The sequence below is a fragment of the Lithobates pipiens genome, unplaced genomic scaffold (genome assembly GCF_037356315.1).
Source record: "Lithobates pipiens isolate NorthernLeopardFrog02 unplaced genomic scaffold, aLitPip1_a1.2 Scaffold_16, whole genome shotgun sequence".
NCBI lineage: Eukaryota > Metazoa > Chordata > Amphibia > Anura > Ranidae > Lithobates > Lithobates pipiens.
In genome coordinates this window covers 16,699,764-16,726,323 of record NW_027507748.1, presented here as the reverse complement: position 1 = coordinate 16,726,323, position 26,560 = coordinate 16,699,764, and the positions used below count along the sequence as shown (strand labels likewise).

Below are 26,560 nucleotides of genomic sequence, written 5' to 3'. Positions count from 1 at the left end.
AATGAGGATTTTTTTTTTTTTTTTTTTACACGTTTATTTAGCAAAGAAAAAAATAAATAAATAAATAAAGTGGTGATTAAATGCCCCCAAAAGAAAGTGAATTTGTATTAAATAAATAAAAGTAATTAAAAAAAAAAAAAGGGAGAAGATGAAATTTTTATATGGGTCCAGTGCTACATGACCACACAATTGTCACCTTGTGACAGCACTGAAAAGCGTGAAGTGATTGTAAAGTCAGAAGGTTTTTTTTTTATCTTTATGCAAGGCAAGGCAAGGCAAGCGCATAATGTGCTAGTACACATCGCACACTAGCACATTATAAAATACGTACCTTAGAACAAAGCCCCCGCAGCGGCACCTGGTCACTACTGAGGGGGCTGACATGTTCCCCCGGTGTTTCTCCTGGATGATGTCACTCATATATCTCCTAAATGGTGCAAGTTTAGACAATATTCATTTTACCTAAAAGGTAAGCCTTACCTGTAGGTACAGCAAAAAAAAAAAAAAAAAAAAAAAACACACCCACACCCCCACACACAAAGCGGGATATACAACTGCTTTAAGATAAAAAAAACCTTCTGTGTGTAGAGGCCCCCCCCCCCCCAATACTTACCTGAGCCCCATCTCTATCCAGCGATGTCCACAAGTGTCTCAGCCGGCCGGGACTCTCCCTCCTGACTGGCTGAGACACAGCATTGGTGCCATTGGCTCCCGCTGCTGTCAAAGTCAGTTAGCCAATCAGGACAGAGAGGGGGCAGGGCTGAGCTGCAGCTCCTTGTCTGAATGAACACAGGGAGCTGTGACCCGGCTCGGGTACCCCCCCCCCCCCCCCCCCTAGCAGGGCCCAACAGGAGGGAGGGGCCAGGAGCACCGAAGAGGGACCCGAGAAGAAGAGGATCAGGTCTGCTCTGTGCTAAACTATTACACAGAGCAGGTAAGTAGAACTTATTTTTATATTAAAAATAAATAAATAAACCCGCTGTACTTTTGGCATGTACTGATTCCTGTAAGATTATGTACTGTTGATGTTTTCATTTTGCATATTCTAATAAAAATTGTAATTTGAAAAAATAAACACTTTAAAATTAGCCTGGGCAGGAAAGTGCCCGGTATTGAAGTGGTTAAGGTGAAAGGCTTTGCATTCTTCAACAGACCAGAAAGAAAAATAGGATTTTGGCTCCAATTCTAAAACCCTTTTTCTTGGAGTCCATTGAGGGTCACAAATCCCACACATCATTAACAGAATGAAATACAAAAAACACTGGGGGAGGGTTAGAGGTGAACATTTTTTTATTTTTCTAAATAATTTATTATTAATTTATTACATTTCAGAACAACATGAGAAAAAATAAATCCGCAACATCCCATCAGATGCTACAAAGCAGAACCATCAGATACAACTGCTTGGAGGATCGACACAAACCAAACTGTATAATAGCAACCAAGTAAAAAACAAACAACAACAACAGACAAGGAATAAGGAGAGCAGGTACAGGTCCACTTCCCCACAAAAAAAACAAAAAAAACAAACAAAAAAAAAACACAAAAATATATATATATATATATATATATATATATATATATATATATATATATTTTTTTTTTTTTTAAATATAAACACACACACACACACACACACACCACATATACATTCGAGTGCTAAAGGGGGAAGATGGTAAAGGTGATTGGTAGAATGCCACCTGTTATAAGAAGGGAGGGGAGACAGAAGTAGAGGGCAAAAAGAGAAGGAAAAACTGAAATGTCAGGTAACAAAAAAAAAAAAAAAAAAAAGGCGTTAGTCTTCTGTTGGCTCTCACCACACATGCCACTGCTGTGAATAAAAGTGCTTTCATTTTTTTTTCTCTAAATACATATGAATAAATAGTAGAAAATATAACAATTCTATGTAAATAATTATAGTACATTAAGTGTGTTTTTTTTTTCCTTAACTCCCTCCATGCAGAGTATGGAAAACTTGGGTTCTGGCGGTAAGAATGACACCATCCCGGGGCTCACATATAAAATCTCCACGTGGAGCCGTTCCATGGAACGAAGGAATCCCTGTGCAATCAAGTACATTTTAAACCTGAAGCGGGACACAGCAGTTTTGTATTCTGGGTACCCAACGAGCTGCAGGACTCAATTTCAGAGGTTTGACAAAGGATTTGCTATTTGCTGAAGTGACAAGAACAACGCAAACGTAAGCAAAAATGTAAACGACCAACAGTGTGGAAGAGCACATAGAAGAGTGAATAAAATACGGCATTTCATTCTTTTGGGTGGCTTCTCTATTACAGTCCAGGACGGCACGCAGGGGTGCAAATAAAAAAGGGGCGTTTCATTGGCTGGGCGGTTTCTGGAAATTCTCTGCCTTCTGCTTGTATTTGGCCAGGATTTCTCGCAGATCGGCCAGCAAGTCCTGCTTCATGAACGCCTCGTACTCCCGCTCCGTCTTTAGGCTCTTCTCCTGCACATGTTTCTGAAACAGAAGACCAAGAAAGATCAGCCTGAGACACCAACACAAGTCATCATGTGACAAATATGGATCTCACTTCCATCAGTGGCTTAGTGGTTGGCACTTCTGCCTTGCAGCACTGGGGTCATTGGTTTTATTCCCAGTCAGGACATTATCTGTATAAAGTTTGCATGTTCTCCCTGTGCTTACATGGATTTCCTCTGGGTACTCCGGATGAATTGGCTCTGGTCTATATTGGCCCTAGCGTGTGTGTGCGTGAGAGATCAGGACTCTAGATGGTAAGCTCCTTGGAGTGTATGGACTGTTGTAAACGCACAGTACTGTAAAGCGCAGTGTTAATGATCAGTGCTATATAAATGCCTGTAAAAAAAAAAAAAAAAAAAAATAACTGCATTTGACCCGACTGATTACCTGGTGGAGGTGGGAAAGGTCTCATTTTATCCAATCGATGTGTAATGTGTGAACCTTTTCAGTGTATAAGGATCTTACCGGCCAACGTTCCTACACACATTGGCCCGTTTGGTAAAAGGCACCAGTGTCAGCCTACTTTGAAGAACGGATTTCTTGGCCACACCTGGAAAGGAACAAATGTTGACGCATTTCCCACCACAAGCATTTATTCTAAGCAGTTGTAATGTGAAACGTGTCAACGTTGTTCCTTTATTAAAGAGGTTCCACAGCCACAACATTTACCTTTAAAGTGATTATAAAGTCTTGTTTAAAAAAAAAACAAAAAAAAACAAACATGTTATACTTACCTCCTCTGTGCAGTTAGTTTTGCAGAGAGAAGCCTGGATCCTCCTCTTCTTGGGTCCCTCTTTGCTGCTCCTGGCCCCTCCCTCCTAATTGAGTGCCCCTCAGCCAGCAGCTATGGGGGCAACTGAGCAGAGTCAGAGCTCTGTGTATACAGACGTGGAGCCCCGACCCAGCCCCCTCTCTCCCCCAATTGGCTGACTGACGTTCACGGTAGCCAATTCCTGGACATCGCTGGAGAGAGAAGGGGCTCAGGTAAGCAATTAGGGGGTGCTGGGGAGGCTGCTACACAGAAGGTTTTTTTTATCTAAATGCATAGAATGCATTAAGATAAAAAACCCTTCTGCCTTTACAACCCCTTTAATGCATTTTCTGCATTGAATTTGACCCACACCCCCCACCCTTATACTTACACGAGGCCCTCATTCCCTCCAGCACTGTGCACATCTGCAGCTCTTCTCTCTCCTCACATCTGGGTCTCAATAGCTTTGCTGGGGCACCAGAATCCATTGTCTCCCAGTGCTGTCAAAGGCAGTGATGATGGAGCAGGGGATGGAACCGAGTCCCATTGTCTTTGTCAATGGACGCAGGAGCGGGGCTCATGAGCGAGCGCACGAGTTCCCCCCATGGGAAACATGTTAACGGTGGAGGAACTGGACAGAGGAGCCAGGAGCACCAGTAGGAGACCCAAGAAGAGGAGGATTGGGACCGCTCTGTAATTCCTTTGCAAAGAGGATATATATATCTATATATATATACACACACACACACACACACACACACACACACACCACCTCTTCATGTGGAACTAGTGCACTAGTACCCGCTAGTTGCAGCCCAGCCCAACAGTGTTTATGGAGTAATAAAGAGGATCCCCTTAAGAGGGCAGTATAAAGAAACCAAATAAAAGCCCTTCTGCCCCTATAAACCAGTGGTGGCCCATCTATAGGGGGTGCAAGGGTGCCTGTGCTCCTGTCCCCTCCCCCCCCCCCCCAAAAATATATACCACCAGCCTCCACTGCTACATACAGAGCCCAGCCTTAAAGATAGCCGTTTCTGCTGACAGAAAGCACAGAGAAGAGAACTCAGGGACACTCAAAGGAGAAATACCAGACCATAGACATAGATAGTTAAATTTGGTGTTATCGCTCTCACTCTCTCATACTGGTCACTGGAAGTTCAACATGGAACCTCATGGCAAAGAACTCTGGGGATATGGAAAAAAATTAAATAAAAAAAATGTTGCTTTACATAAAGATGGCCTAGGCTATAAGAAGATTGCCCAGACCCTGAAACTGAGCTGCAGTACGGTGGCCAAGACCATACAGCGGTATAACAGGACAGGTTCCGCTCGGAACAGGCCTCGCCATGGTCCACCAAAGAAGTTGAGGTCACGTGCTCAGCGTCATATCCAGAGGTTGTCTTTGGGAAATAGATGTAGGAGTGCTGCCAGCATTGCTGAAGAGGTTGAAGGGGTGGGGGGGGGGGGGGGGTCAGCCTGTCAGTGCTCAGACCATACGCTGCACACTGCATCAAATTGGTCTGCATGGCTGTCATCCCACAAGGATGATGCACAAGAAAGCCTGCAAACAGTTTGCTGAAGACAAGCAGACTAAGGACATGGATTACTGTAACCGTGTCCTGTGGTCTGATGAGACCAAGATAAATGTATTTGGTGTCAGATGGTGACAAGCGTGTGTGGGGGCAACCAGGTGAGGAGGACAAAGACAAGTGTGTCTTGTCTACAGTCAAGGATGGTGGTGGGAGTGTCATGGTCTGGGGCTGCATGAGTGCTGCCGGCACTGGGGAGCTACAGATCATTGAGGGAACCATGAATGCCAACATGTACTGTGACATACTGAAGCAGAGCATGATCCCCTCCCTTCAGAGACTGGACCGCAGGGCAGTATTCCAACATGATAACCACCCCAAACACACCTCCAAGATGACCACTGCCTTGCTAAAGAAGCTGAGGGTAAAAGTGATGGACTGGCCAAGCATGTCTCCAGACCTAAACCCTATTGAGCATCTGTGGGGCATCCTCAAACAGAAGGTGGAGGAGCGCAAGGTATCCAACATCCACCAGCTCTGTGATGTCATCATGGAGGAGGGGGAAGAGGACTCCAGTGGCAACCTGTGAAGCTCTGGTGACCTCCATGCCCAAGAGGGTTAAGGCAGTGCTGGAAAATAATGGAGGCCACAAAAAATATTCACACTTTGGGCCCAATTTGGACATTTTCACGAAGGGGTGTACTCACTTTTGTTGTCAGCGGTTTAGACATCAATTCATTTACACTGTTATACAAGCTGTACACTCACTGCTTTACATGTGACAACACTGAATAAATTACTTTGCTACAATGTAAAGATATAATAAAATATTTACAAAAATGTGGCCAGGCAGCTCATGTGCTTAATGATTCTATTACCAGAAGGAGCCAGTTGCAGATAAACAGGTTTGACATGATTCAGTTATTCCCTCAACACACATCCAACAGAATGTTCACTTCATCTACTTGTCCTGCAAGGTCTCCAACATCCACCAACTCTGTGATGTCATCATGGAGGAGGGGAAGAGGACTCCAGTGACAACCTGTGAAGCTCTGCTGACCTTCATGCCCAAGAGGGTTAAGGCAGTGCTGGGAAATAATGGTGGTCACACAATTTGGACATTTTTACTTAGGGGTGTACTTACTTTTGTTGCCAGCGATTTAGACATTAATGGCTGTGTGTTGAGTTATTTTGAGGGGACGGCAAATTATTCATTTTTCATACTTTACATTCTATTTTTTTTTTTATGCTTTAAAAAAAATTAATAAAGCTTGGTGTGGGGGGTCTCTCACCGAAGAAGCTGGAACAGGAGAGGTCAGTTTTCAGCTGCTGCAGTGGGCCACAAAAAATTGGTTTCAGTCAGTGCCCCCCCCCTCCCCCCCCCCACTCAGAGAATAGGGACAGTACATAACCCCCTTCCCCCAAAGAAACCATCTATTGCTCACCTCTTCCCCCGACAGTCCTCTCCCTCTCCCTCTCCCTCTCTCTCTCTCCCTCCCTCTCTCTCTCTCCCCCCCCCCCCCGCCAGTCCACCGCTCACCTCTCTCCCCCCGCCAGTCCACAGCTCACCTCTCTCTCACTCTCCACGCCAGTCCACAGCTCGCCTCTCTCTCACTCTCCACGCCAGTCCACAGCTCGCCTCTCTCTCACTCTCCACGCCAGTCCACAGCTCGCCTCTCTCTCACTCTCCACGCCAGTCCACAGCTCGCCTCTCTCTCACTCTCCACGCCAGTCCACAGCTCGCCTCTCTCACTCTCCAAGCCAGTCCACGGCTCACCTCTCTCTCTCTCTCTCTCCCCTCTCCAAGCCAGTCCACGGCTCACCTCTCTCTCTCTCTCTCCCCTCTCCACGCCAGTCCACGGCTCACCTCTCTCTCTCTCTCCTCTCCACGCCAGTCCACGGCTCACCTCTCTCTCTCTCTCTCTCTCTCCCCTCTCCACGCCAGTCCACGGCTCACCTCTCTCTCTCTCTCTCTCTCCCCTCTCCACGCCAGTCCACGGCTCACCTCTCCTCTTTCCACGCCAGTCCACGGCTCACCTCTCCTCTTTCCACGCCAGTCCACGGCTCACCTCTCCTCTTTCCACGCCAGTCCACGGCTCACCTCTCCTCTTTCCACGCCAGTCCACGGCTCACCTCTCTATCTCTCTCCAAGCCAGTCCACGGCTCACCTCTCTCTCTCTCCACGCCAGTCCACGGCTCACCTCTCTCTCTCCAAGCCAGTCCACGGCTCACCTCTCTCTCTCTCTCCAAGCCAGTCCACGGCTCACCTCTCTCTCTCTCCACGCCAGTCCACGGCTCACCTCTCTCTCTCTCTCTCTCCCTCTCTCCCCCGCCAGTCCACAGCTCACCTCTCTCCCCCCGCCAGTCCACAGCTCACCTCTCCCCCCCCCCGCCAGTCCACAGCTCACCTCTCCCCCCCCCGCCAGTCCACAGCTCACCTCTCTCCCCCCGCCAGTCCACAGCTCACCTCTCTCCCCCCGCCAGTCCACAGCTCACCTCTCTCCCCCCGCCAGTCCACAGCTCACCTCTCTCCCCCCGCCAGTCCACGGCTCACCTCTCTCCCCCCGCCAGTCCACGGCTCACCTCTCTCTCTCTCTCTCTCCACGCCAGTCCACGGCTCACCTCTCTCTCTCTCCACGCCAGTCCACGGCTCACCTCTCTCTCTCTCCACGCCAGTCCACGGCTCACCTCTCTCTCTCTAAGCCAGTCCACGGCTCACCTCTCTCTCTCTAAGCCAGTCCACGGCTCACCTCTCTCTCTCTCTCCCCCCGCCAGTCCACGGCTCACCTCTCTCTCTCTCTCTCTCCACGCCAGTCCACGGCTCACCTCTCTCTCTCTCTCCCTCTCTCCCCCGCCAGTCCACGGCTCACCTCTCTCCCCCCGTCAGTCCACGGCTCACCTCTCTCCCCCCGCCAGTCCACGGCTCACCTCTCTCCCCCCGCCAGTCCACGGCTCACCTCTCTCCCCCCGCCAGTCCACGGCTCACCTCTCTCCCCCCGCCAGTCCACGGCTCACCTCTCTCCCCCCGCCAGTCCACGGCTCACCTCTCTCCCCCCGCCAGTCCACGGCTCACCTCTCTCCCCCCGCCAGTCCACGGCTCACCTCTCTCCCCCCGCCAGTCCACGGCTCACCTCTCTCCCCCCGCCAGTCTACGGCTCACCTCTCTCCCGCCAGTCCACGGCTCACCTCTCTCTCTCTCTCTTCACGCCAGTCCACGGCTCACCTCTCTCTCTCTCTCCACGCCAGTCCACGGCTCACCTCTCTCTCTCTCTCTCTCTCTCTCTCTCTCTCCAAGCCAGTCCATGGCTCACCTCTCTCCAAGCCAGTCCACGGCTCACCTCTCTCTCTCTCTCTCCAAGCCAGTCCACGGCTCACCTCTCTCTCTCTCTCTCTCTCTCCGCCAGTCCACGGCTCACCTCTCTCTCTCTCTCTCTCTCCGCCAGTCCACGGCTCACCTCTCTCTCTCTCTCTCTCTCCGCCAGTCCACGGCTCACCTCTCTCCCCCGCCAGTCCACGGCTCACCTCTCTCCCCCCGCCAGTCCACGGCTCACCTCTCTCCCCCCGCCAGTCCACGGCTCACCTCTCTCCCCCCGCCAGTCCACGGCTCACCTCTCTCCCCCCGCCAGTCCACGGCTCACCTCTCTCCCCCCGCCAGTCCACGGCTCACCTCTCTCCCCCTGCCAGTCCACGGCTCACCTCTCTCTCTCTCTCCACGCCAGTCCACGGCTCACCTCTCTCTCTCTCTCCACGCCAGTCCACGGCTCACCTCTCTCTCTCTCCACGCCAGTCCACGGCTCACCTCTCTCTCTCTCCACGCCAGTCCACGGCTCACCTCTCTCTCTCTCCACGCCAGTCCACGGCTCACCTCTCTCTCTCTCCACGCCAGTCCACGGCTCACCTCTCTCTCTCTCCACGCCAGTCCACGGCTCACCTCTCTCTCTCTCCACGCCAGTCCACGGCTCACCTCTCTCTCTCTCCACGCCAGTCCACGGCTCACCTCTCTCTCTCTCCACGCCGGTCCACGGCTCACCTCTCTCTCTCTCCACGCCGGTCCACGGCTCACCTCTCTCTCTCCACGCCGGTCCACGGCTCACCTCTCTCTCTCTCCACGCCAGTCCACGGCTCACCTCTCTCTCTCTCCACGCCGGTCCACGGCTCACCTCTCTCTCTCTCCACGCCGGTCCACGGCTCACCTCTCTCTCTCCACGCCGGTCCACGGCTCACCTCTCTCTCTCCACGCCGGTCCACGGCTCACCTCTCTCTCTACGCCAGTCCACAGCTCACCTCTCTCTCCACGCCAGTCCACAGCTCACCTCTCTCTCCACGCCAGTCCACAGCTCACCTCTCTCTCCACGCCAGTCCACAGCTCACCTCTCTCTCCACGCCAGTCCACAGCTCACCTCTCTCTCTCCACGCCAGTCCACAGCTCACCTCTCTCTCCACGCCAGTCCACAGCTCACCTCTCTCTCCACGCCAGTCCACAGCTCACCTCTCTCTCCACGCCAGTCCACAGCTCACCTCTCTCTCTCCACGCCAGTCCACAGCTCACCTCTCTCTCTCCACGCCAGTCCACAGCTCACCTCTCTCTCTCTCCACGCCAGTCCACAGCTCACCTCTCTCTCTCTCCACGCCAGTCCACAGCTCACCTCTTTCTCCACTTTAGCAGATTCCCCACACCTATAAACAACTCCCCTCTGCATCTGCAGTCCACACCTAACCTCTGCATCCCAAACTACACCTCATCTCTGGCCCCTTCCACATTTCACTTTTGTACCCCCATAGCTACAGTTTACTTCAAACTGTTTTCTTCAACATCCCATCTTTAATTATACACAACCTGCCCCCCCCCCCCCATCACCAATGAGCAACACCTCAAACCTAGTCATAGCCGTTTCTACGCACAAGCCCCCCCCCCCCCCCGGTTTTCAGCTCAGCACAACACCCACTATTGCCCACCTTTCCATTCTCAGTTCTCACCTATTCCCAACACCCCCGCCCCCACCTATTCACAACCCCCCCTCACCTTCTCACAGCTCTCACCTCCTAACAAATCCCCCCCCCTCCTAGCTGTTACTGCTGCAGTACACCTCCAATCTCCCCACAGCTGCCTGCCTCTCTGCAAAACTGCCCGCTGCCCTAATCACCCTGCTCATGGGGCCCCCGGGCCTCGGGCAGATGAGTGAATAGATGTGCCTCCATCTGCTCCGTGGCCAGCCAACCAAACTGCTTACAGCAGTCCTGGGCACCCTAGTGGAATGGAAGAGCACAGAAATGGCAGGGGGAAAGGGGAGAGGCCCTTTTGAGCCTTGTAAAAGTGATGGGGTGGCTGTAAGGCAGCTGCAGCCATGATCCTGGTATAATTTTTCTTGCCCAGAACATATATACACACATATATATATATATATATATATATATATATATATATATATATATATGACACACACACACATTAAGGTGGACAGGATCCATTCTGGCATGACCCAGGAAAAATATGAAAATGCTCTTGCAGATGGGCCGTGCACACCTCCCCCCACCCCCCCTTCACACTGCATAGGTTGGCTGCTCATTTGTTCTAGGGAAGGGTAAAAACCTTTTACTTACCAATTCGCTGCTGGTCCATGCTTTGGTGGTAGACTGTTCCTTGCTGCTGTTATGTCAAATTCAAGGGTGGGGCTTTGGACCAGACATCAATCTTGATGACATCAGGACCTTCCTTAGACCGGTGGGGGGTGAAGATGCTATGGGAATTGGTCTAGCAGTGCGGAGGGGGGGACCCAACAGGAGAATTGTGATCTCCTGGTCCCCAAAAGGTTTTGTATTCATGGCAGAGATTATAATGGAATTGTGGGCGGTTCCTCACCTCGAGCGCTGCCACATGACAGGACACAGCGGTCACCACCCGATCCAGCTTCTTACCCACTTGTCTGGTCTCCTCTTCAGTCTGGTACTCAGCAAGCTGCAACCTGGAATAGGAAATGGAGATTGTGAACGGAAGGAAGGAAAAAAAAATAAAAATGATAATTTAATTTATAATATATATTATATTATATATATATATAAAATTGTAGGTTTGTCATGAAATTGCTAAAGAGCATCAAATGTTTCCAAGCATTCTGCACAAGGTTTTCCATATAATCAATGAGCTTTCCAATACTGCCCACTGAGGCACTCCCATTGCATTGTGGGATGGAAGAACGTGGCAGAATTGGAACTGTTCCTTTGGGATCATGTTAGGCCCAAGGGCGTCCGCAGGAGGGGGCAAGGGGCGGGCAAGTGCCACCCTGTCCGTACAAGACAAGTGGGTGACCTGAGCGGTTTGCCGCAGACTCTTCCCACCCCCCCTGCCCAAGTCTGTCGATTGCTGCTCTGACATGATCTGGCTCAGACTCATTCGCTTGGCTCCACCTCCAGTCCCTTCCCTGCTGTGTAGAGAGAGTTGAGAAGATGTAATCCGGCCGACTCCAACCACAAGTGGAATGGTGGTGCCCAGGTTATCCCTCGCCCCACCATGTGTCCCCCTTCAAATTAGGCTGCTTGGCTGGGCAGGATCGTAGTCTATATAAAAAAACATCCATGTGGGCACAGCACAGATCCCTCCCTCCACCCCACTGATCCCTGGGGCAGGTTAACTATTGGGCACTCACTGTGACCTAACAGAGCCTTCTGTGAGGAGAAAGGCAGCGATTGGGCAGGGATAAGTGAAGGGGGTGTGGCCAGCCTTCGAGGATCAGCCACGGCCACGTTTCCTGCCTCTGGATGATGGAAGGGATAGCGTGGTCTTTTTGAAACTGGGCGGCATCAGGAGAGAAAAAGTGAAGGTGTCCGTGAGAAGCAGAATTTACACATGTAGAGGAAATGGGAAGGGGCCGTGGACCGGCAATAGAAGAACAAGAGTGGGTCTGGTGAGCTGGAGATGACTTCTTACACACATCCAGTAGCGTCACTACGGTTGGTGTCTCCTGATGCGGTAAAACATGGTGTCACCCCCCCCCCCCCCCCCCACCTCCTGTCTAGGCTGCCCAGCACTATGCAGGGAGCGCACGGTCATGGGACTTACCCCAAACCAGCCCCTATAAAAATGGAAAATTGTATACTCACCTTTCCGTAATTTTCCTTTCCTGTTGCATCTCATGGCAGCATACACCTATGGGTTGTGGCTCCGCCCCCGCAACCTGATAGGACCGTTTAACTATTAAATCTTGAGAGGGCCTCTGCTTCAGCATTCTCAATATATAGATACCTCACCTTAGACGGGTGGGCATCTGTATGCTGCCATGAGATGCAACAGGAAAGGAAAATTACGGAAAGGTGAGTATACAATTTTCCGTTTTCCTGTCGCATCATGGCAGCATACACCTATGGGGAATAACTCGCAAAACTGGGTGGGTATGAGCAGAAAAAGTTTATTTACAAGGAATGGAGGAATTGGACTGAATAATCGCTCTTCCAAATTCCACCGTGGACAACCTAGCGGAGTCCACTTTGTAGTGGGATATAAAAGTACTTTTTGAAGACCATGTGGCTGCCTTGCAGATGGTTTCTGAGGAGACTTTGCAGAAGGCTGCCCAGGAAGTTGCCATCGCCCTTGTAGAGTGCGCCTTTAAGCCCTCAGGTATCTGAGCTTGATTAGATGAGTAGGATTTCTTTATGATTTTCACAAGCCATGCTGAGATAGTGCGGGAAGTAGCTGCCTGTCCTCTTCTGGAGCCGTGAGGGATGACTAGGAGGTTCTCCACTTTCTCCACTCACAGTACACAAAGCAAAAATGCTGTTTTTAAATTCCGCGCCACTGCCGTCGCAACGTCAACGTCGTCCCGCACATGCGCAGAAATGTCCCGCGACGTCCGGCTCCATTTTGGAAAGTGGCGAACCGACAAGACAACGAGGTACTGAACGCCAGCGCATGCGCGGAGGAGTTCAAGCATCGGCGCCCGAGGAGCGAGGTTCTACAGAGCTTAGCAAAGAAAGGTACAGAAAATACCAAGAAAGCACAGGTTAGAGGCCGCTGCATGATAAATCTGTTTAAGATTTGTAAAGATAAAAACGATACCCCTGAGACCATCAGAGTGGGGATTCCTCCATTAAGCTCATTTAGAGGCTGTACAGGTAGGACTTCCACCCAGGAGAGGCTTGAACCTGGCTGGGGCGATAGCGGTAAGGGGTGATGTCCGGTCTTCTCAGGTGAGAAATAAAAAAAAAATAAAAAATAAAAAGGAGAATGCTGAAGCAGAGGCCCTCTCAAGATTTAATAGTTAAAACGGTCCCATCAGGTTGCGGGGGCGGAGCCACAACCCAAAGGTGTATGCTGCCATGATGCGACAGAAAATGATAATATAATATAGGGTGGTATAGTGGCAGGTTGGGGTGGTATAGGGGAGGTTGAGGTGGTGTATGGTTGGTTAGGGTGGCACAGGGCATGTAGGGGTGGTATAGGGTGTTAGGGTGGCATAGGGCAGGTTGGGGTGGTACAGGGCAAGTTAGGGTGGCACAGGGCAGGCTGGGGTGGTATAGGGCAGGTTAGAACTCTGTAGTGACACTGTGCAGAGTAACTTACATAGCATGCCTCATGCCTGCAGATGAAGACCCCGGCGGGGCTGCTGTGTCCTCGCCTCTATCTGCTTCAGCTTTGGAATCAGCCAGAGCGAAGGAGTCTGTGGAAGGAGTGGAGGAGGCAGCCACATCCCCAGCTCTGCCCACCAAACTCTGGCTCACTTGGGATATTAGATTGACTGAGGAGTGTTACAGTAACTTACAGGCAGCCTCCCCCACATGGTTCAGTGCCCTGCTCGCACCGCTCCACTACAGTACAGTGTTCACCCCTCTGGTGGGTGTCACCTGGCGCGGGCTGCACCCCCCGCACCCCTATAGCAAAGCCACTGAACACATCTGGTGTTTACACCAATTCTAAATGGAGTGACTGTGTATGCATTTCCCAACACTGCTACTCTTATCTATTCACTCCTTATCTCAGATCACTTAAGCTTTGCATAAGGTCAGCCACTGTTTGCTCCCAGCACAGGAATTCCCTTAACCCTTCATAAGCCAGCTTTCCAGGTTATGAGCTTGATGCTCCGTGGGTTTATACAGTACATTAGTTCCAAAGCTCATACAGTATAGCTGTTTTGATCAAGTTCAAAACATGGACACACACAACATGTATTGCAATATAAAAAGATATACATTCTCTAGGCTATTTATATGGGCATGGTACGCCTGAGTAACTTCCAATACAAAGTGAAGATGAATTATCTCTTATACAACATATCTTTCCAGTGGAAATTAGAAATAGTTAATCAGATGCTGGAAGCTTGATCCTTCTATTAAAGTGGTTGTAAACCCATTACAACCACTTTAACCTACAGGCAGGGAAGTTTGAAGGAATCTGGGGGCCCCAAACAAATGGACATGGAGGCGCCCCGCCCCCAAACGATAAGTGCAAAGTCCAAAGAATGCTATGTGTCACATGAAAAAAAAAATGCAAGGGCAACAATAAAGCAGCAAATCCTGGTGCAAAGTGCAATGTAATCCCTGTGACCACAGTGGCAAATGCTGTATATAACTAGTGCCACCATATATTAATAGAGTCCATGAAATAAGTTCAAAAAGTGCAATATGCAAAGGAAATCCAACGGTGTCTAATCAAGCTGTGAGCAGCAGGTTCTTTTTACCCACCACCACGTACCGCCCGGCAGGAGACTAAGGCCGCGTACACACGGGCGGATTGTCTGTCCAACTTAGTCCGCTGAACCGTGTTTCAGCGGACAATCCGCTCGTGTGTGGGCTTCAGCGGACTTTTTCAGCGGACAGTCCGACGGACTTTGTCTTTCGGAATTTTCGTAATTTTGTCCGCTGAAACTTGGTTTTGTCCGTCCAAACTTGGTTTCAGCGGACAGTCCGCTCGTGTGTAGGCAAGTTGGACGGACTAAGTATGGCGCATGCTCAGAAAGGGTTTACACGGCCGAAGGTTGCATTGCATTGTATTGGACGTCGTTTTTCTAGTCCCGTCGTACGTGCTGTACACGTCATCGCGCACGTTTTCAGCGGACTGTCTGTTCGTCGTGTGTGGTCAAGTCCGTTCATTCAAAAGTTGAACGGACTGTCTGTCGGATTGTCTGACGAACTTAGTTGGGCGGACAATCCGCCCGTGTGTACGCGGCCTCAGTTTGCTGTTCCCGGCTAGCCGGACTGACAGGAAGTGAGCACTCTGCACTTCCTGTCAGGACCGCAGTCCGGCAGTACCTGGCCAGACTGCAAGAGGAAGGAACAGTAGCTCGGCCACGCTACAAGCCGCAGCATTTATAGGAAGCGGAGGCGCGGCAAGGGCCTGCCCTGCTAGGCCCTTGCCATGCCAGCTCGGGGCCCCAAGCAATTGTTTGGTTTGCCTGTCCTGTTGGGACAGACCTGCCTACAGGTAAGCCTAGATTAAGGCTTACATGTAGGTGCAAGAAATTATGAATTGCTTACCCAAGATCGAAGCCCCTGCATCGGCCCTCGTTAACCTCCCCTGATGCCATCTATCGCGGAGTGACTTCTGGGTATCGCGGCGCTGTGACTGTCCGGAGCCGCGCTGACGTCACTCCCATGCATGCATGCGTGCTGGTGCCGCCACTAATGGCATGATCGCCTTTAGAAACTGCACACTCAGTGCGCCTGACGTCCACGTGGCTCCGGACAGTCACAGTGCCGCGATACCCAGAAGGATAAATGGCATCGGAGGAGGCGAGCGAGAGCCGATACGGGGGCTTCAATCTCAGGTAAGCAATTCATAATGAACTAGTATGCTATGCATACTAGCTCGTGATGCCTTTGCCTTGCAGGGTGTATTTTTTTTTATTTTTTAAGAGGCTTTACTTCCTCTTTAAGTGTCTGCATCAGGTTTCCCAAACCTTTGCATGCCTGATCTTTGTGTAATAATGACTAAGCCCTTCCGCTTCATGACATTGTCAAAAAGTTCTCCAAAAAAAAGTTCTGTGGACACCCATGGTTACACCTGTACTCCAGATGTAAGATGCAATATGCTGCAGTAAGATAAAGAGGGCAATGAAATGAACCACGTGGTGCCCGATCTTCAGCATTGTTATGATATGGTAATCTTTACTCATAGGTTACATAGTTCAGGGCTCAACAAACACCCAGCGCCAGACGTTTGGATCTGCCCCCCCACACCCAACTGCAGGCCGGGGCTCTGCTTCCCCATCTGCAGTATGATTTGCATTACATTCAGTAGAGCACAGGGTGACATACAGGGTCTTTTAAACCCTGAACGACTCATTAAACCACTTACGGACCGCCCACCACAGTTTTACGGCAGATGTTTGGAGGAGGATATCGTTATGGTAGCAGATAGCTGCAATAACCCCGGTATCCCCTTCTTCAGTGGGCGGTCCGCTACAAGATAAAAGTGGTCTCTGCGGTGGATTTGCCACAAGATCACTTTTAAAAATCGGTGGCAGGAAAGGGGCGCTCCCCCCTGCCATGATCCGATGCCCTCCGCCTCTTATGGGAGCCGTCGGCAGTGGTGAAGGCGATTGCGTCATTTCTTCTGTCAGGTACGGAGAGGAGTGAGAGGAAGGTGGACCCCATCCGTCTCCATACAATTGTTGGGCGGAAGCGACGGCAAAACGTCACTTCCTCCCACAGCTCTTAAAAAGGTAAAAAAAAATTTTTATTGCATTTTAGTGTAAATATGAGATGCACAGTCTTTTGGACCCCAGATCTCATATTTAAGATGCTGTCATGCTTTTTTTCTATTACAAGGGATGTTTACATTCCTTGTAATAGGAAGAAAAGTGACAATTTTTTTTATTTTATTTTTTTAAAACAGTGTAAAAGGGAAAATAAATTTTATACTAATATATATATATATATATATATATATATATATATATATATATATATATATATATATATATATATATATATATATATATATATAGCCCCGGCCCGACGAGCTCACTCACAGAAACAAACGCTTGCGTGAGTATCGCCTGCATATGAAAACGGTGTTAAAAACCACACATATGAGATAACTTCGCGATCGGTAGAGCGAGAGCAATTCTTATAGCACTAGACCTCCTCTGCAACTTAAAACATGCAACCTGTAGAATTATTTAAACGTCCCCTATTGAGATTTTTTTTTTTAAGGGTAATAGTTTGTCTCCATTCCACAAGCGGGCGTAATTTCGAAGCGTGACATGTTTGGCAGCAATTTACTCAGCGTAACATTATCCTTCACAATATTAAATTAAAAATAAATAAATAAAAAGGGGCTAATTTTATTGTTGGCTTTTCTTTCTTTTTTTTTTTTAATTAAAAAAAGTGAATTTCCACTGCGCAAATACGATGTGAAATAAAAAAAAAAAAGAAAAAAAAAAAAAAATGTTGCAAGGATCGCCATTTTATTCTCTAGGGTATTAGAAAAGAAAACAATATATAGATATTTGGGGGTTCAAAGTCATTTTCTAGCAAAAAAACAAACGGTTTTAAACATGTAAACACCAAAATCTCAAAATGAGGCTGGTCCTTAAGTGGTTAAAGAGAACCAGGTCACACATATACACAATATATATTATACATACATACATAGATGGTGGTGGAGGAGGGGTGGCTGGCATATATACAGGCAGTGGCGGTGCGCCCATTAAAAGTGCTAGTTTCTACACAAGGTGTCCTGGATCATGATCAACGAAAAACTGGTCAGTATAAAACAAGATAGGCAGGCTAGATTCGAGAAAATATGGAATCCCTGGATTGCTCATCTTCAAGCTCCCTGAAAGGCTGGGGTGTTTGTGCTGGGGGGCTGGGATCCGGAGGACCCATCCCATTCCACTCTGCTCAATTTCTTATTTCTTCCCCCTCTCTTCTCCCCCCCTCTTTTTTTTTTTTTTTTTGAGGGTTTCCTTTTTTTTTCTAGGTTTTTAAGGATGCCATCAGGTGACAAGGAAGCCTCTTGGGACATAATATAACCTTTCTTAAAGGGTTTTGTTATTACTTATATGAGAAGAGTCAACAAGCACATTGTATACTGCATCCCTGTTTTGACAATCTTTTGACGAATATTTGGACATAATGTTCTGTATGCTGTTTTGAAAAATTAATAAAAATTATTGAAAGATAAAAGCACTACTTTCTGATGGCTGCCCTATACACACACACACACACACACACACACACACACACACAAACACTTGAGCCTATGCCTCCCAAGGACGGGAGCTGTGCAGCCCTGTGTGTGTCAGAGCCTCTGTTCTGTACTTACTCCTGCTGGGCCCGCTCCAGGTCCTTCATAGTCTCCTCCAGCCCTTTGCTCACTCCGGACTCCAGCAACTGGCGATGTTTCTCTAAAGACTGGAGCTCAGATGCCCATTTCTTCTCCTGTTCTTCTGCATCCTGGGATAAAACACAAGAATTATATGACTGGTGGGGGGCACCAATCCCCATAATCCTAGCTTGCACAAATCTAAACAAAGACTCTACCTGACTCTTCTGTAGTAAAAGCTCATCCAGCCTCTGGGCCTCATCCTTGTGTTTCTTCACATCATTCCTCTTATCGGAGTTCAGAGATCTCAGCTACAGGAAGGAAAGGACACGCAATCTTTTCTACAATTATATTGGAACACATTAGTGGAAACTACAGTAAAAATAGGATTTTTGTACTCACCGTAAATTCCATTATTTGCATTCCTTGAGGGACACGGGAGATCTTGTAGCGCAGGGTTATGATAGAAGCAGGAGTCTGATGCTGAAGAGCCCAAGAGGCATTTACAGATCTAGGAGGAATGTGCTTGGCAGGAAAGGGTAGCACCCGACCCTTAAGACCACAGGCTTAAATGATGGTATGTCTGATCCACTGAGAAATGGTACAAGAAATTGGTTCACCCTTATGGAGATCATCAGGAATGACAAGACAGAGTCAGCCTTTCTGAAGAAAGCAGTGGCTGCAAGATGAGCTCTGAGAACTACATCCAGACTATGGAGAAAGAAAGTCTTCTGGTGAACTGAAAGTGGTTGTAAACCGTTACAAACCACTTTGACCTACAGGTAAGCCTAGATTAAGGCTTACCTGTAGGTCCAAGAAATATCTCCTAAACCTATATGGTTTAGGAGATATTTGCCCAAAGACAGGCACCGCTGTCTACGGCGTATGCGCCGTAGACAGCCACGTGAAGGCGCACTGAGCGCGGCATCGTCAATGGCGAAGATGCCGCGCGTGTTGGCTCCCGTGCACATGCACGAGAGTGACGTCATCGCGGCTTCGCCAAATGACAGCAGCGAAGCTACGAGACCCCACCGAAAAGATGGATGCACCGGGCTACAGGGGACAGCGGTGACTTCGCTGGCTCCTGTGTCAGGTAAGTGACACATAATGGGCTACTATACGATGCATAGTAGTCCATTATGCTTTGCCTTTGCAGGGAATGAAAGAGGAAGTAAACCCATCAGGGTTTACTTCCTCTTGAAGTCAGATAGAGAGATGGAAGGATGATGTGCTGGTTGAGGCGAAAAGGCCAAACTACCCTAAAGTGGAGCTATATTCACCAATGTGGCATCTGAGCTCTCCACTGACATTCGGACAGCTGACATCCAGGTCTTCATTGCTGTCTTTAATTGGCTGGGCGGGGGAAGACGTCAGTCCTGTGCATGTGCAGGAGAGCTTAGTCAGATTTGGCATTGCCAAATTTGTGCAGCAAGCTGCATTAAAGCTGGGGCATTTTCTACTCCCACTGACCACAGTCCAGTCACCCAAAGGCCTGATGGACAGTAAACTGGCCCTTTGCTTAGAAAGATTGGAGGCCCCTACACTACATGCAGTGGATGACATTGCTCACTAGACATGTGCAAAACATTGAGTTAGTTTAGATTCATAATGTTAATTTTGTTTTGTTAATGAATTTGTTTAGTTTCGGAATTCATTTTCATTAGAAAATGAATTTAATGAATTTTAATGAATTCCAACTTTTCAGAATTCGGATCAGTCGTAAAAACGATGGTGAAGAAATAGCTGGTTGTTTTTTGTTTTTTTATAAAGGAGAAAGATTCCCTCGATGTACATCCATAGTCAATCACAACACCACTGGACCCGAAAAATAGAGAAATGACAAAACACACTTCGCTGTATGCCATCTCTTCACTTTGGCAGCTTTTAGATAGGCAAGGGGCAGGGCCACCCGGTTACATCACCCGGTGGCAACGCCTGCTTCTAACGTCACATGCTCACCATTTACACTTCTGGTTCTACTGCAGTAGTAGCTAGAATTTTGAAAGGAGCCCAGGGAGGCAAACAGTAAGGCAGCTCCCGCTGCACCGGCCCAAAACAGAGTGAGGTTTTCAGAGACAGCACAAACACTGAGGCAATGCCACGGCTCTGGACCTCTGCAGCTAACTTACCAGTACACAGAGGTCTGAAAACATCACAATGGGGAATCCAGTATCTAAAAATCACACAATGTCCAGCAGAGTTTGGGTATACACTCCAAATCAAGGGATGGCTGCATATAGAGACCAGCTCAGCAGGAATGCTGACAGAAGGAGAAAAGCTAGCAAAACAGCATAGCTGAACAAATGACATTTATTCTCCTGGCACACTAGCAAAAAATGAAGGGAGGAGGAGGGAGGAGTTTTCCAAGGCTGTCCTACAATTTTTTGGGCAGCATTCAATCCTCCTGTAGATGGCAGTATAACCAGATTGTACAGGACTTCCCGTGCCCCTCAAGGAAATAAAAAGTAATGACAGCCGGCATTCAATTTGTCCCATTCATCCTCAAACCAGTAAAATGAAAAAAATAATCTGCTACAGATGTAAGAAAACTGTATTCTACATTGTATAAAGGATCTGAAGGGCAATCAGAGCTCCATCCCACCTGCTCATTCACTTCCTGAATCTCCAGCTTCTTATTAACAGCCTTCGTTATCTGATCTTCCGACTGTGTCAGCATCTCCAGCAAGGGGAGCTATAGAAAGGAAAGGACAAAAGGATTAATGTTGTATCAAAGAAGACTTAATAAAACTGCAAAGAATTTCTGTAATACATTGCACTCGGTTTAGAAGTAAATGTTCACACTCCAGGCACGGTCTGCAGAGAAGACGTTTGTGTGAAATCTGTCATCTCTGTACATTGGTCTGACATGTCCCTCACCCAGCTAGAGCGGTACAACCAGCAGACTTCATGCTTCCTGCTGATTGGAGATCTCTAGCGCTGACTTGGCAAAGGGGTTTGGCAGACCACCAATCTCACATAGAGAACACGTGCTGGAGCACGTTACACTTTGAATTTGGATGCAACATGCTCCAAAAGCTGAACTTCACCCAAACCAGCTGTGAAGCCACAAAAAACTTCACTGCTAGTTTCCTTTAGTCAACATGCTAGCGCCTGGACCCGAAGCTTGAAGAATCGGCTCGGGTGAGGACAGCGCTGGATCCTTAGACAGGGAAGTGCCCTTATATTTAAAAAGTCAGCAGCTACAGTACTTGTAGCTGCTGACTTTTTTTTTTGGGGAGGGGGGGAGCTTTTCTTTAACTGTACAGTTGAATGTTTATATACTAACCAGCCACTTTACACCTGTTCAGTTGCTTGGCAACACAAATTACTAATCAGCCAATCACATGGCAACAACTCTATTCATCTAGACGTGATGAAAACAACTTGAAGTTCAAACCCGAGCATCAGAACGGGGAAGAAAGGGGATTTAAGTGACTTTGAATGTGGCATGGTTGTTGGTGCCAGACGGGCTGGTCCGAGTATTTCTGGAATTTCACAAACAACCATCTCAGGTTTACAGAGAATGGTCCAAAAAAAAAAAAAAAAATGAAAATATCCAGTGAGCGGCAGTAGTGTGGAGGAAAATGCCTTGGTGTCAGAGGCGAATGGCCAGACTAGTTCCAGATGATAGCAAGGCAACAGTAACTCAAATAACCACTCGGTACATCCAAGGTATGCAGAATACCATCTCTGAATGAACACCACATTGTACCTTGAAGCAGGTGGGCTACAGCAGCAGAAGACCACGCCGGATGCCACTCCTGTCAGCCATGAACAGGAAACTGAGGCTACAATTCTCTCATAATTATTTAATCCATTTATTTTGCTGGAGTGAGCGGCTAAGGTCATACCTTTTTTTTTTTTACAATTCTTGCCTGGTCTGAGGAGTCTCAATTTCAGCTGCGACATTCAGATGGTGGGGTCAGAATTTGGGGTAAACATGAAAGCATGGATCCATCCTGCCTCGTTTCATCGGTTCAGGCTGGTGGTGGTGTATGGGATATTTTCTTGGCACACTTTGGGCCCCTTAGTACCAATTGAGCATCATTTAAACACCACAACCTACCCGAGTATTGTCGCCGACCATGTCCATCCCTTTATGACTACAGTGACTACAGTGTCCCCATCTTCTGATGGCTCCATCCAGCAGGATAATGCACCATGTCACAAAGCTCCAATCATCTCACCACTGGACAATAAGGGTCCCTGTCCTCCAATGGCCTCCACACTCACCAGATCTCACCACTGGACAATGAGGTCCCTGTCCTCCAATGGCCTCCACACTCACCAGATCTCACCAGTGGACAATGAGGTCCCTGTCCCCCAATGGCCTCCACACTCATCAGATCTCACCATTGGACAATGAGGTCACTGTACTCCAATGGCCTCCACACTCACCAGATCTCATCCAATAGAGCACCTTTGAGGTGTCGTGGAATGGGAGATTGGCATCATGGATGTGCAGCCAAAAAATCTGCAGCAACTGCATGATGTTATGTCACTATGGAGCAAAATCTCAGAAATGTTCCCTACACCTTGTTGCATCTATGCCATAAAGAATGAAGGCAAAGGGGGGGAGGATCCAACCTGGTACTAGCAAGGTGTACCTAATACCTGTACCTTCATCCCTTCTTGTTCTTATCTTGGCACTTCAGATAATTAGGGTCTGTGTTGTGGTGATGAGAGTTTGAGTAGTGCAGCAAAATGCAACTGGACAGGGCTGACACCACAAACCTTGTGTGTGTTGGCCCAGAACAGGACTTAGGAGCCGTGTGCAGGTCGGGCAGAGGAATCTTCCTGTACTTTCACAATCCTTATTAGGGATAAAGTCTCAGGAAAAATACATGTATTATAGAGATGTGCTGCAAATCTGCCCCCCTCAAAGTCAGTGATCATTACTGATGAGGAAGACTGATCCTCACAATAATGAAAGGCAGGATCTGTGATTCCAGTATTTTTCGGGTTTTGAAATTTCCATGGGTTTCAGTTAAGAACACTTCTTGTCTCAAGAGATGTCTGCATGAAGGCCAATGTGAACAGAGACGTGTACGCTAATAGCACAACGTTGTTGTTGCCTACATGTGATCCACCCCGGGATCCTTACATTGATCTGGTTTCGGCAGTGGTGCAGACTCTCCTCGCTGTCTAGGTTACATTCGATCTGGAGGTCGTAACCGTTGGCGTTTTCTGCGGTGGAAGGAATGATGCGTAATTTTCGAGCCAACTTGTGAAACTCGGCTATCTCTGTGTCCACCTGAAGAGAAACAGAAAACGTGTTGGAGTCAGTGCAATCAGAATTTACCAAACATGGCTTGTATGTAATCAACCTATATAGAAAAAAAAAAAAAAAAAAGTGTGGAATTACCAATACTGTAATATAGCTATGATTTTCCCCATCAGGGGCAGATTTGTACTGTTACTGGGAGCATTAGAAGTCAGATCTTCTGGAGTTGGAAATGTCATTAGCAGGTCCACCGAAGTCTCTGGGGTTTCCTTCATCCATTATAGTTCAAATGACCACATATGCTTGTGCAGGGACGGACTGACAACTCATGGGGCCCCCGGGCAATAGGAGAAGATTATGGGGCCCCCGGGTATTAGGAGAAGATTATGGGGCCCCCGGGTATTAGGAGAAGATTATGGGGCCCCCGGGCATTAGGAGAAGATTATGGGGCCCCCGGGCATTAGGAGAAGATTATGGGGCCCCCGGGCATTAGGAGAAGATTATGGGGCCCCACAGTATACACACACACACACACACACACACACACACACACACACACACACACACAATATAAACAAACAGTATACACACACACTGAAAAGGTACTGGAGAGGCGGGGCAGCTATAATCTTGGGATTTAACCACTTCCCACCTGGCAAATGTACATATACGGCTGGGTGGGAGCTCTACTTCTGATAGGAGGTTCAGGGACGTCCTTCAGAAGGAGGGGGGGATCGCCCGCGCAGCGGCGCGATCCCGATGTGCTCGTGTCACCCGGACACGGCGCATCTCGGATCGGCAGGAGGGCTCTGTGATTGGCCCTCCTGATCATATGACGGCCGTGTCCAATCACGGCCATCATGTGATGTAAACAAACAGCCGGTTGCTAGGCAATCGGCTCCTCCTCTCCTCACACAGAAGTCATCACTGAGGAAGGAGAGGAGAGCAGATCGCTGCAGCCGGCTGATGATCAGTGAGTATGAGCTGTTTTTTACAGCTTTTTACTCACTGATCATCAGTCTAGTGTAATACACAACACACCACACAGTACAAACACAGTCCCCACATATATGTCCCCAAAACATACATGTCCCCAAAACATACATGTCCCCAAAACATACATGTCCCCAAAACATAAAAACACATGTCCCTAATAATAAAAACATGTCCCCCACATATGTCCCACTAAAATCACATGTCCCAATGATTATCTGCACATATATGTCTGTGATCACCTGCACACATATGTACATGATCATTTGCGTACATATGTCCGTGATCACACAAACCAATTATTATACACTTAACGGAATTTTTTTTACCAAAAACATGTAGCAGAATACATTTTGGCTTAAATTTATGACAAAATTTGATTTTATTGGATTTCTTTTAAAATAGAAAAAAGAAAATAGTTTTTTTTTTTCCAAATTTCCGCTTTTTTTGTGCTTAGATCGCGAAAAAAAAAAAAAAACGGAGTCGTGAATAAATACCACCAAAATAAAGCTCTATTTGTGCGAACAAAATGATAAAAATTCCATTTGGGTACAGTGTAGCATGACCGCGCAATTGTCACTGAAAGCGCTAGAGCGATGAAAGCTGAAAATTGGGCTGGGAAGGAAGGGGGGGCGAAAGTGCCCTGTATTGAAGTGGTTAAAAAACAAAAAACACAGATTTTTACATACTGTCCCTAGTTTTATTGAGGCTGGCAACCCTGATGGGGTCCCTTAGAGGCATGGGGCCCTTGGGCAGTGCCCGAATGGTCAGTCCGCCCCTGTGCTTGTGGTACGTCTGTTTCCCCAAGGTCCCAAGCCAAGCAGCTTGCTTTGGTGCGTTAAAGATGGTAAACAGTTTACAGTGGGAGGGATTAGAATTACCCAGGCTGCGTATCCACACCAAGTTTGGAAGGAATAGAGCACTGGACTGGCGGCTGCTTAGCGGCAGATTAGTGTGTGGGGGGTGTTGCCTTATGAGTTTATGTGAAATCTTCATTAATATCGGTAAAATATTGTAATTAGAAATAGATCTCATTTGGCTTTCATTTATGAAAGCCAGGTAAAAGGTCTCTCCCCAGGGGCTTGGTAAGAGCAGACAATGCGGAGCCGTGACTTGTATACACCATATGGAGAGCCACTCCCATTGTTCTACACCTACTCACTTCAAAAGGACCCCATGCTGGGGTAGACAATGAGGAGTGTCCAACCATAAACCTTGCTTAAGTTCCTGAGGAAATCCAATTAAGTCTTCTCTTTAAGACTAGTCACAAGGATTTGCATGAAAGGGGGCCGACTTATGTAGTGAGCCCTCCAATCATGATCCAAGCTAAGGCAGCCAATGGGGAATCAGCATGAAGGCATATTACCCAAAGCCAAGGTGAGGGACAGCCCTTTTTCGGAAACCAGTGGTCAAGGGTGGAACTCTGTAAGGATGGGTAATTATGGGTAAGGTGATGCTTGTAACTAAATATGCTTGTATGCTTGTGACTAAATATACTGTCTTAGAGAATATACTTTGTATTACTGCATGTAACTAGTATATTTCCACCTAGTATTTTCTTCCTTGATGTAAGACCTTAGACTATAGATATTTTCTGTGTATATAGACCTGTAACTTACTCTAATAAAGGGTGTTATGTTAAACCTTTCTTTTCCTGGTCAATAGGATTCTCTTTTCAACCCATATCATATCTTCTGATTAATAAATCAGAAATATAGATTTTGAAGGTTAACAGGGGTATAGAGGGAATCATTTCCAATGGGTTATATCCCAATTGTATTTGATAGACTCCATTGGGGTCTAGGGATGCTACATTTCTGATAACAATTGAGGGTGTTATCGCAAGGAATATTTTGGTGATTGGAAAGGAGTGCCCGGTGTCCGGAAAAATGTCTCACTTGATTTTTATAGTTGTTTATTGAAGATAAAAGTATCCAAGTGGAGCCAACATGTTTTGGGGGAATTGCCTCCTCCTTCAGGGCTGTATTTATTGGAGATATTTAACCTTCCTCAGAGTGTAACCTACACTATATCGGCCCAAGTATTGGGACGCCTGCCTTTACATGCACATGAACTTCAATGGCACCCCAGTCTTAATCTGTAGGGTCCAATATCGAGTTGGCCTGCCTTCTGCAGCTTTAACTGCTGCAACTCTTCTGGGAAGGCCATCCACAAGGTTTAGGAGTGTGTCTATGGGAGTGTTTGACCATTCTTCCAGAAGCGCATTTGTGAAGTCAGGCACGGATGTTGGATGAGAAGGCCTGGCTCGCAGTCTCCGCTCTAATTTATTCCAAAGGTGTTCTAT

The 26,560-nt window shown here is 47.9% G+C and overlaps 1 protein-coding gene across 1 annotated transcript in view; it reads right to left on the bottom strand.

The window, feature by feature from the left end:
* Nucleotides 1–1,589: 1,589 nt before the first annotated feature.
* The window catches only part of LOC143981635 (kinetochore protein NDC80 homolog), a 66,543-nt gene continuing 41,572 nt past the window's right edge, over nt 1,590–26,560 (bottom strand). The window contains exons 12-17 of the mRNA XM_077479627.1: nt 23,143–23,292; nt 20,641–20,730; nt 18,257–18,349; nt 18,039–18,169; nt 10,641–10,743; nt 1,590–2,479 (exon numbers count right to left, since the gene is read on the bottom strand). Of these exons, the coding sequence (XP_077335753.1) occupies nt 2,339–2,479; nt 10,641–10,743; nt 18,039–18,169; nt 18,257–18,349; nt 20,641–20,730; nt 23,143–23,292 (708 nt within the window). The 3' untranslated portion in view covers nt 1,590–2,338. The remainder of the gene's footprint in view (nt 2,480–10,640; nt 10,744–18,038; nt 18,170–18,256; nt 18,350–20,640; nt 20,731–23,142; nt 23,293–26,560) is intronic.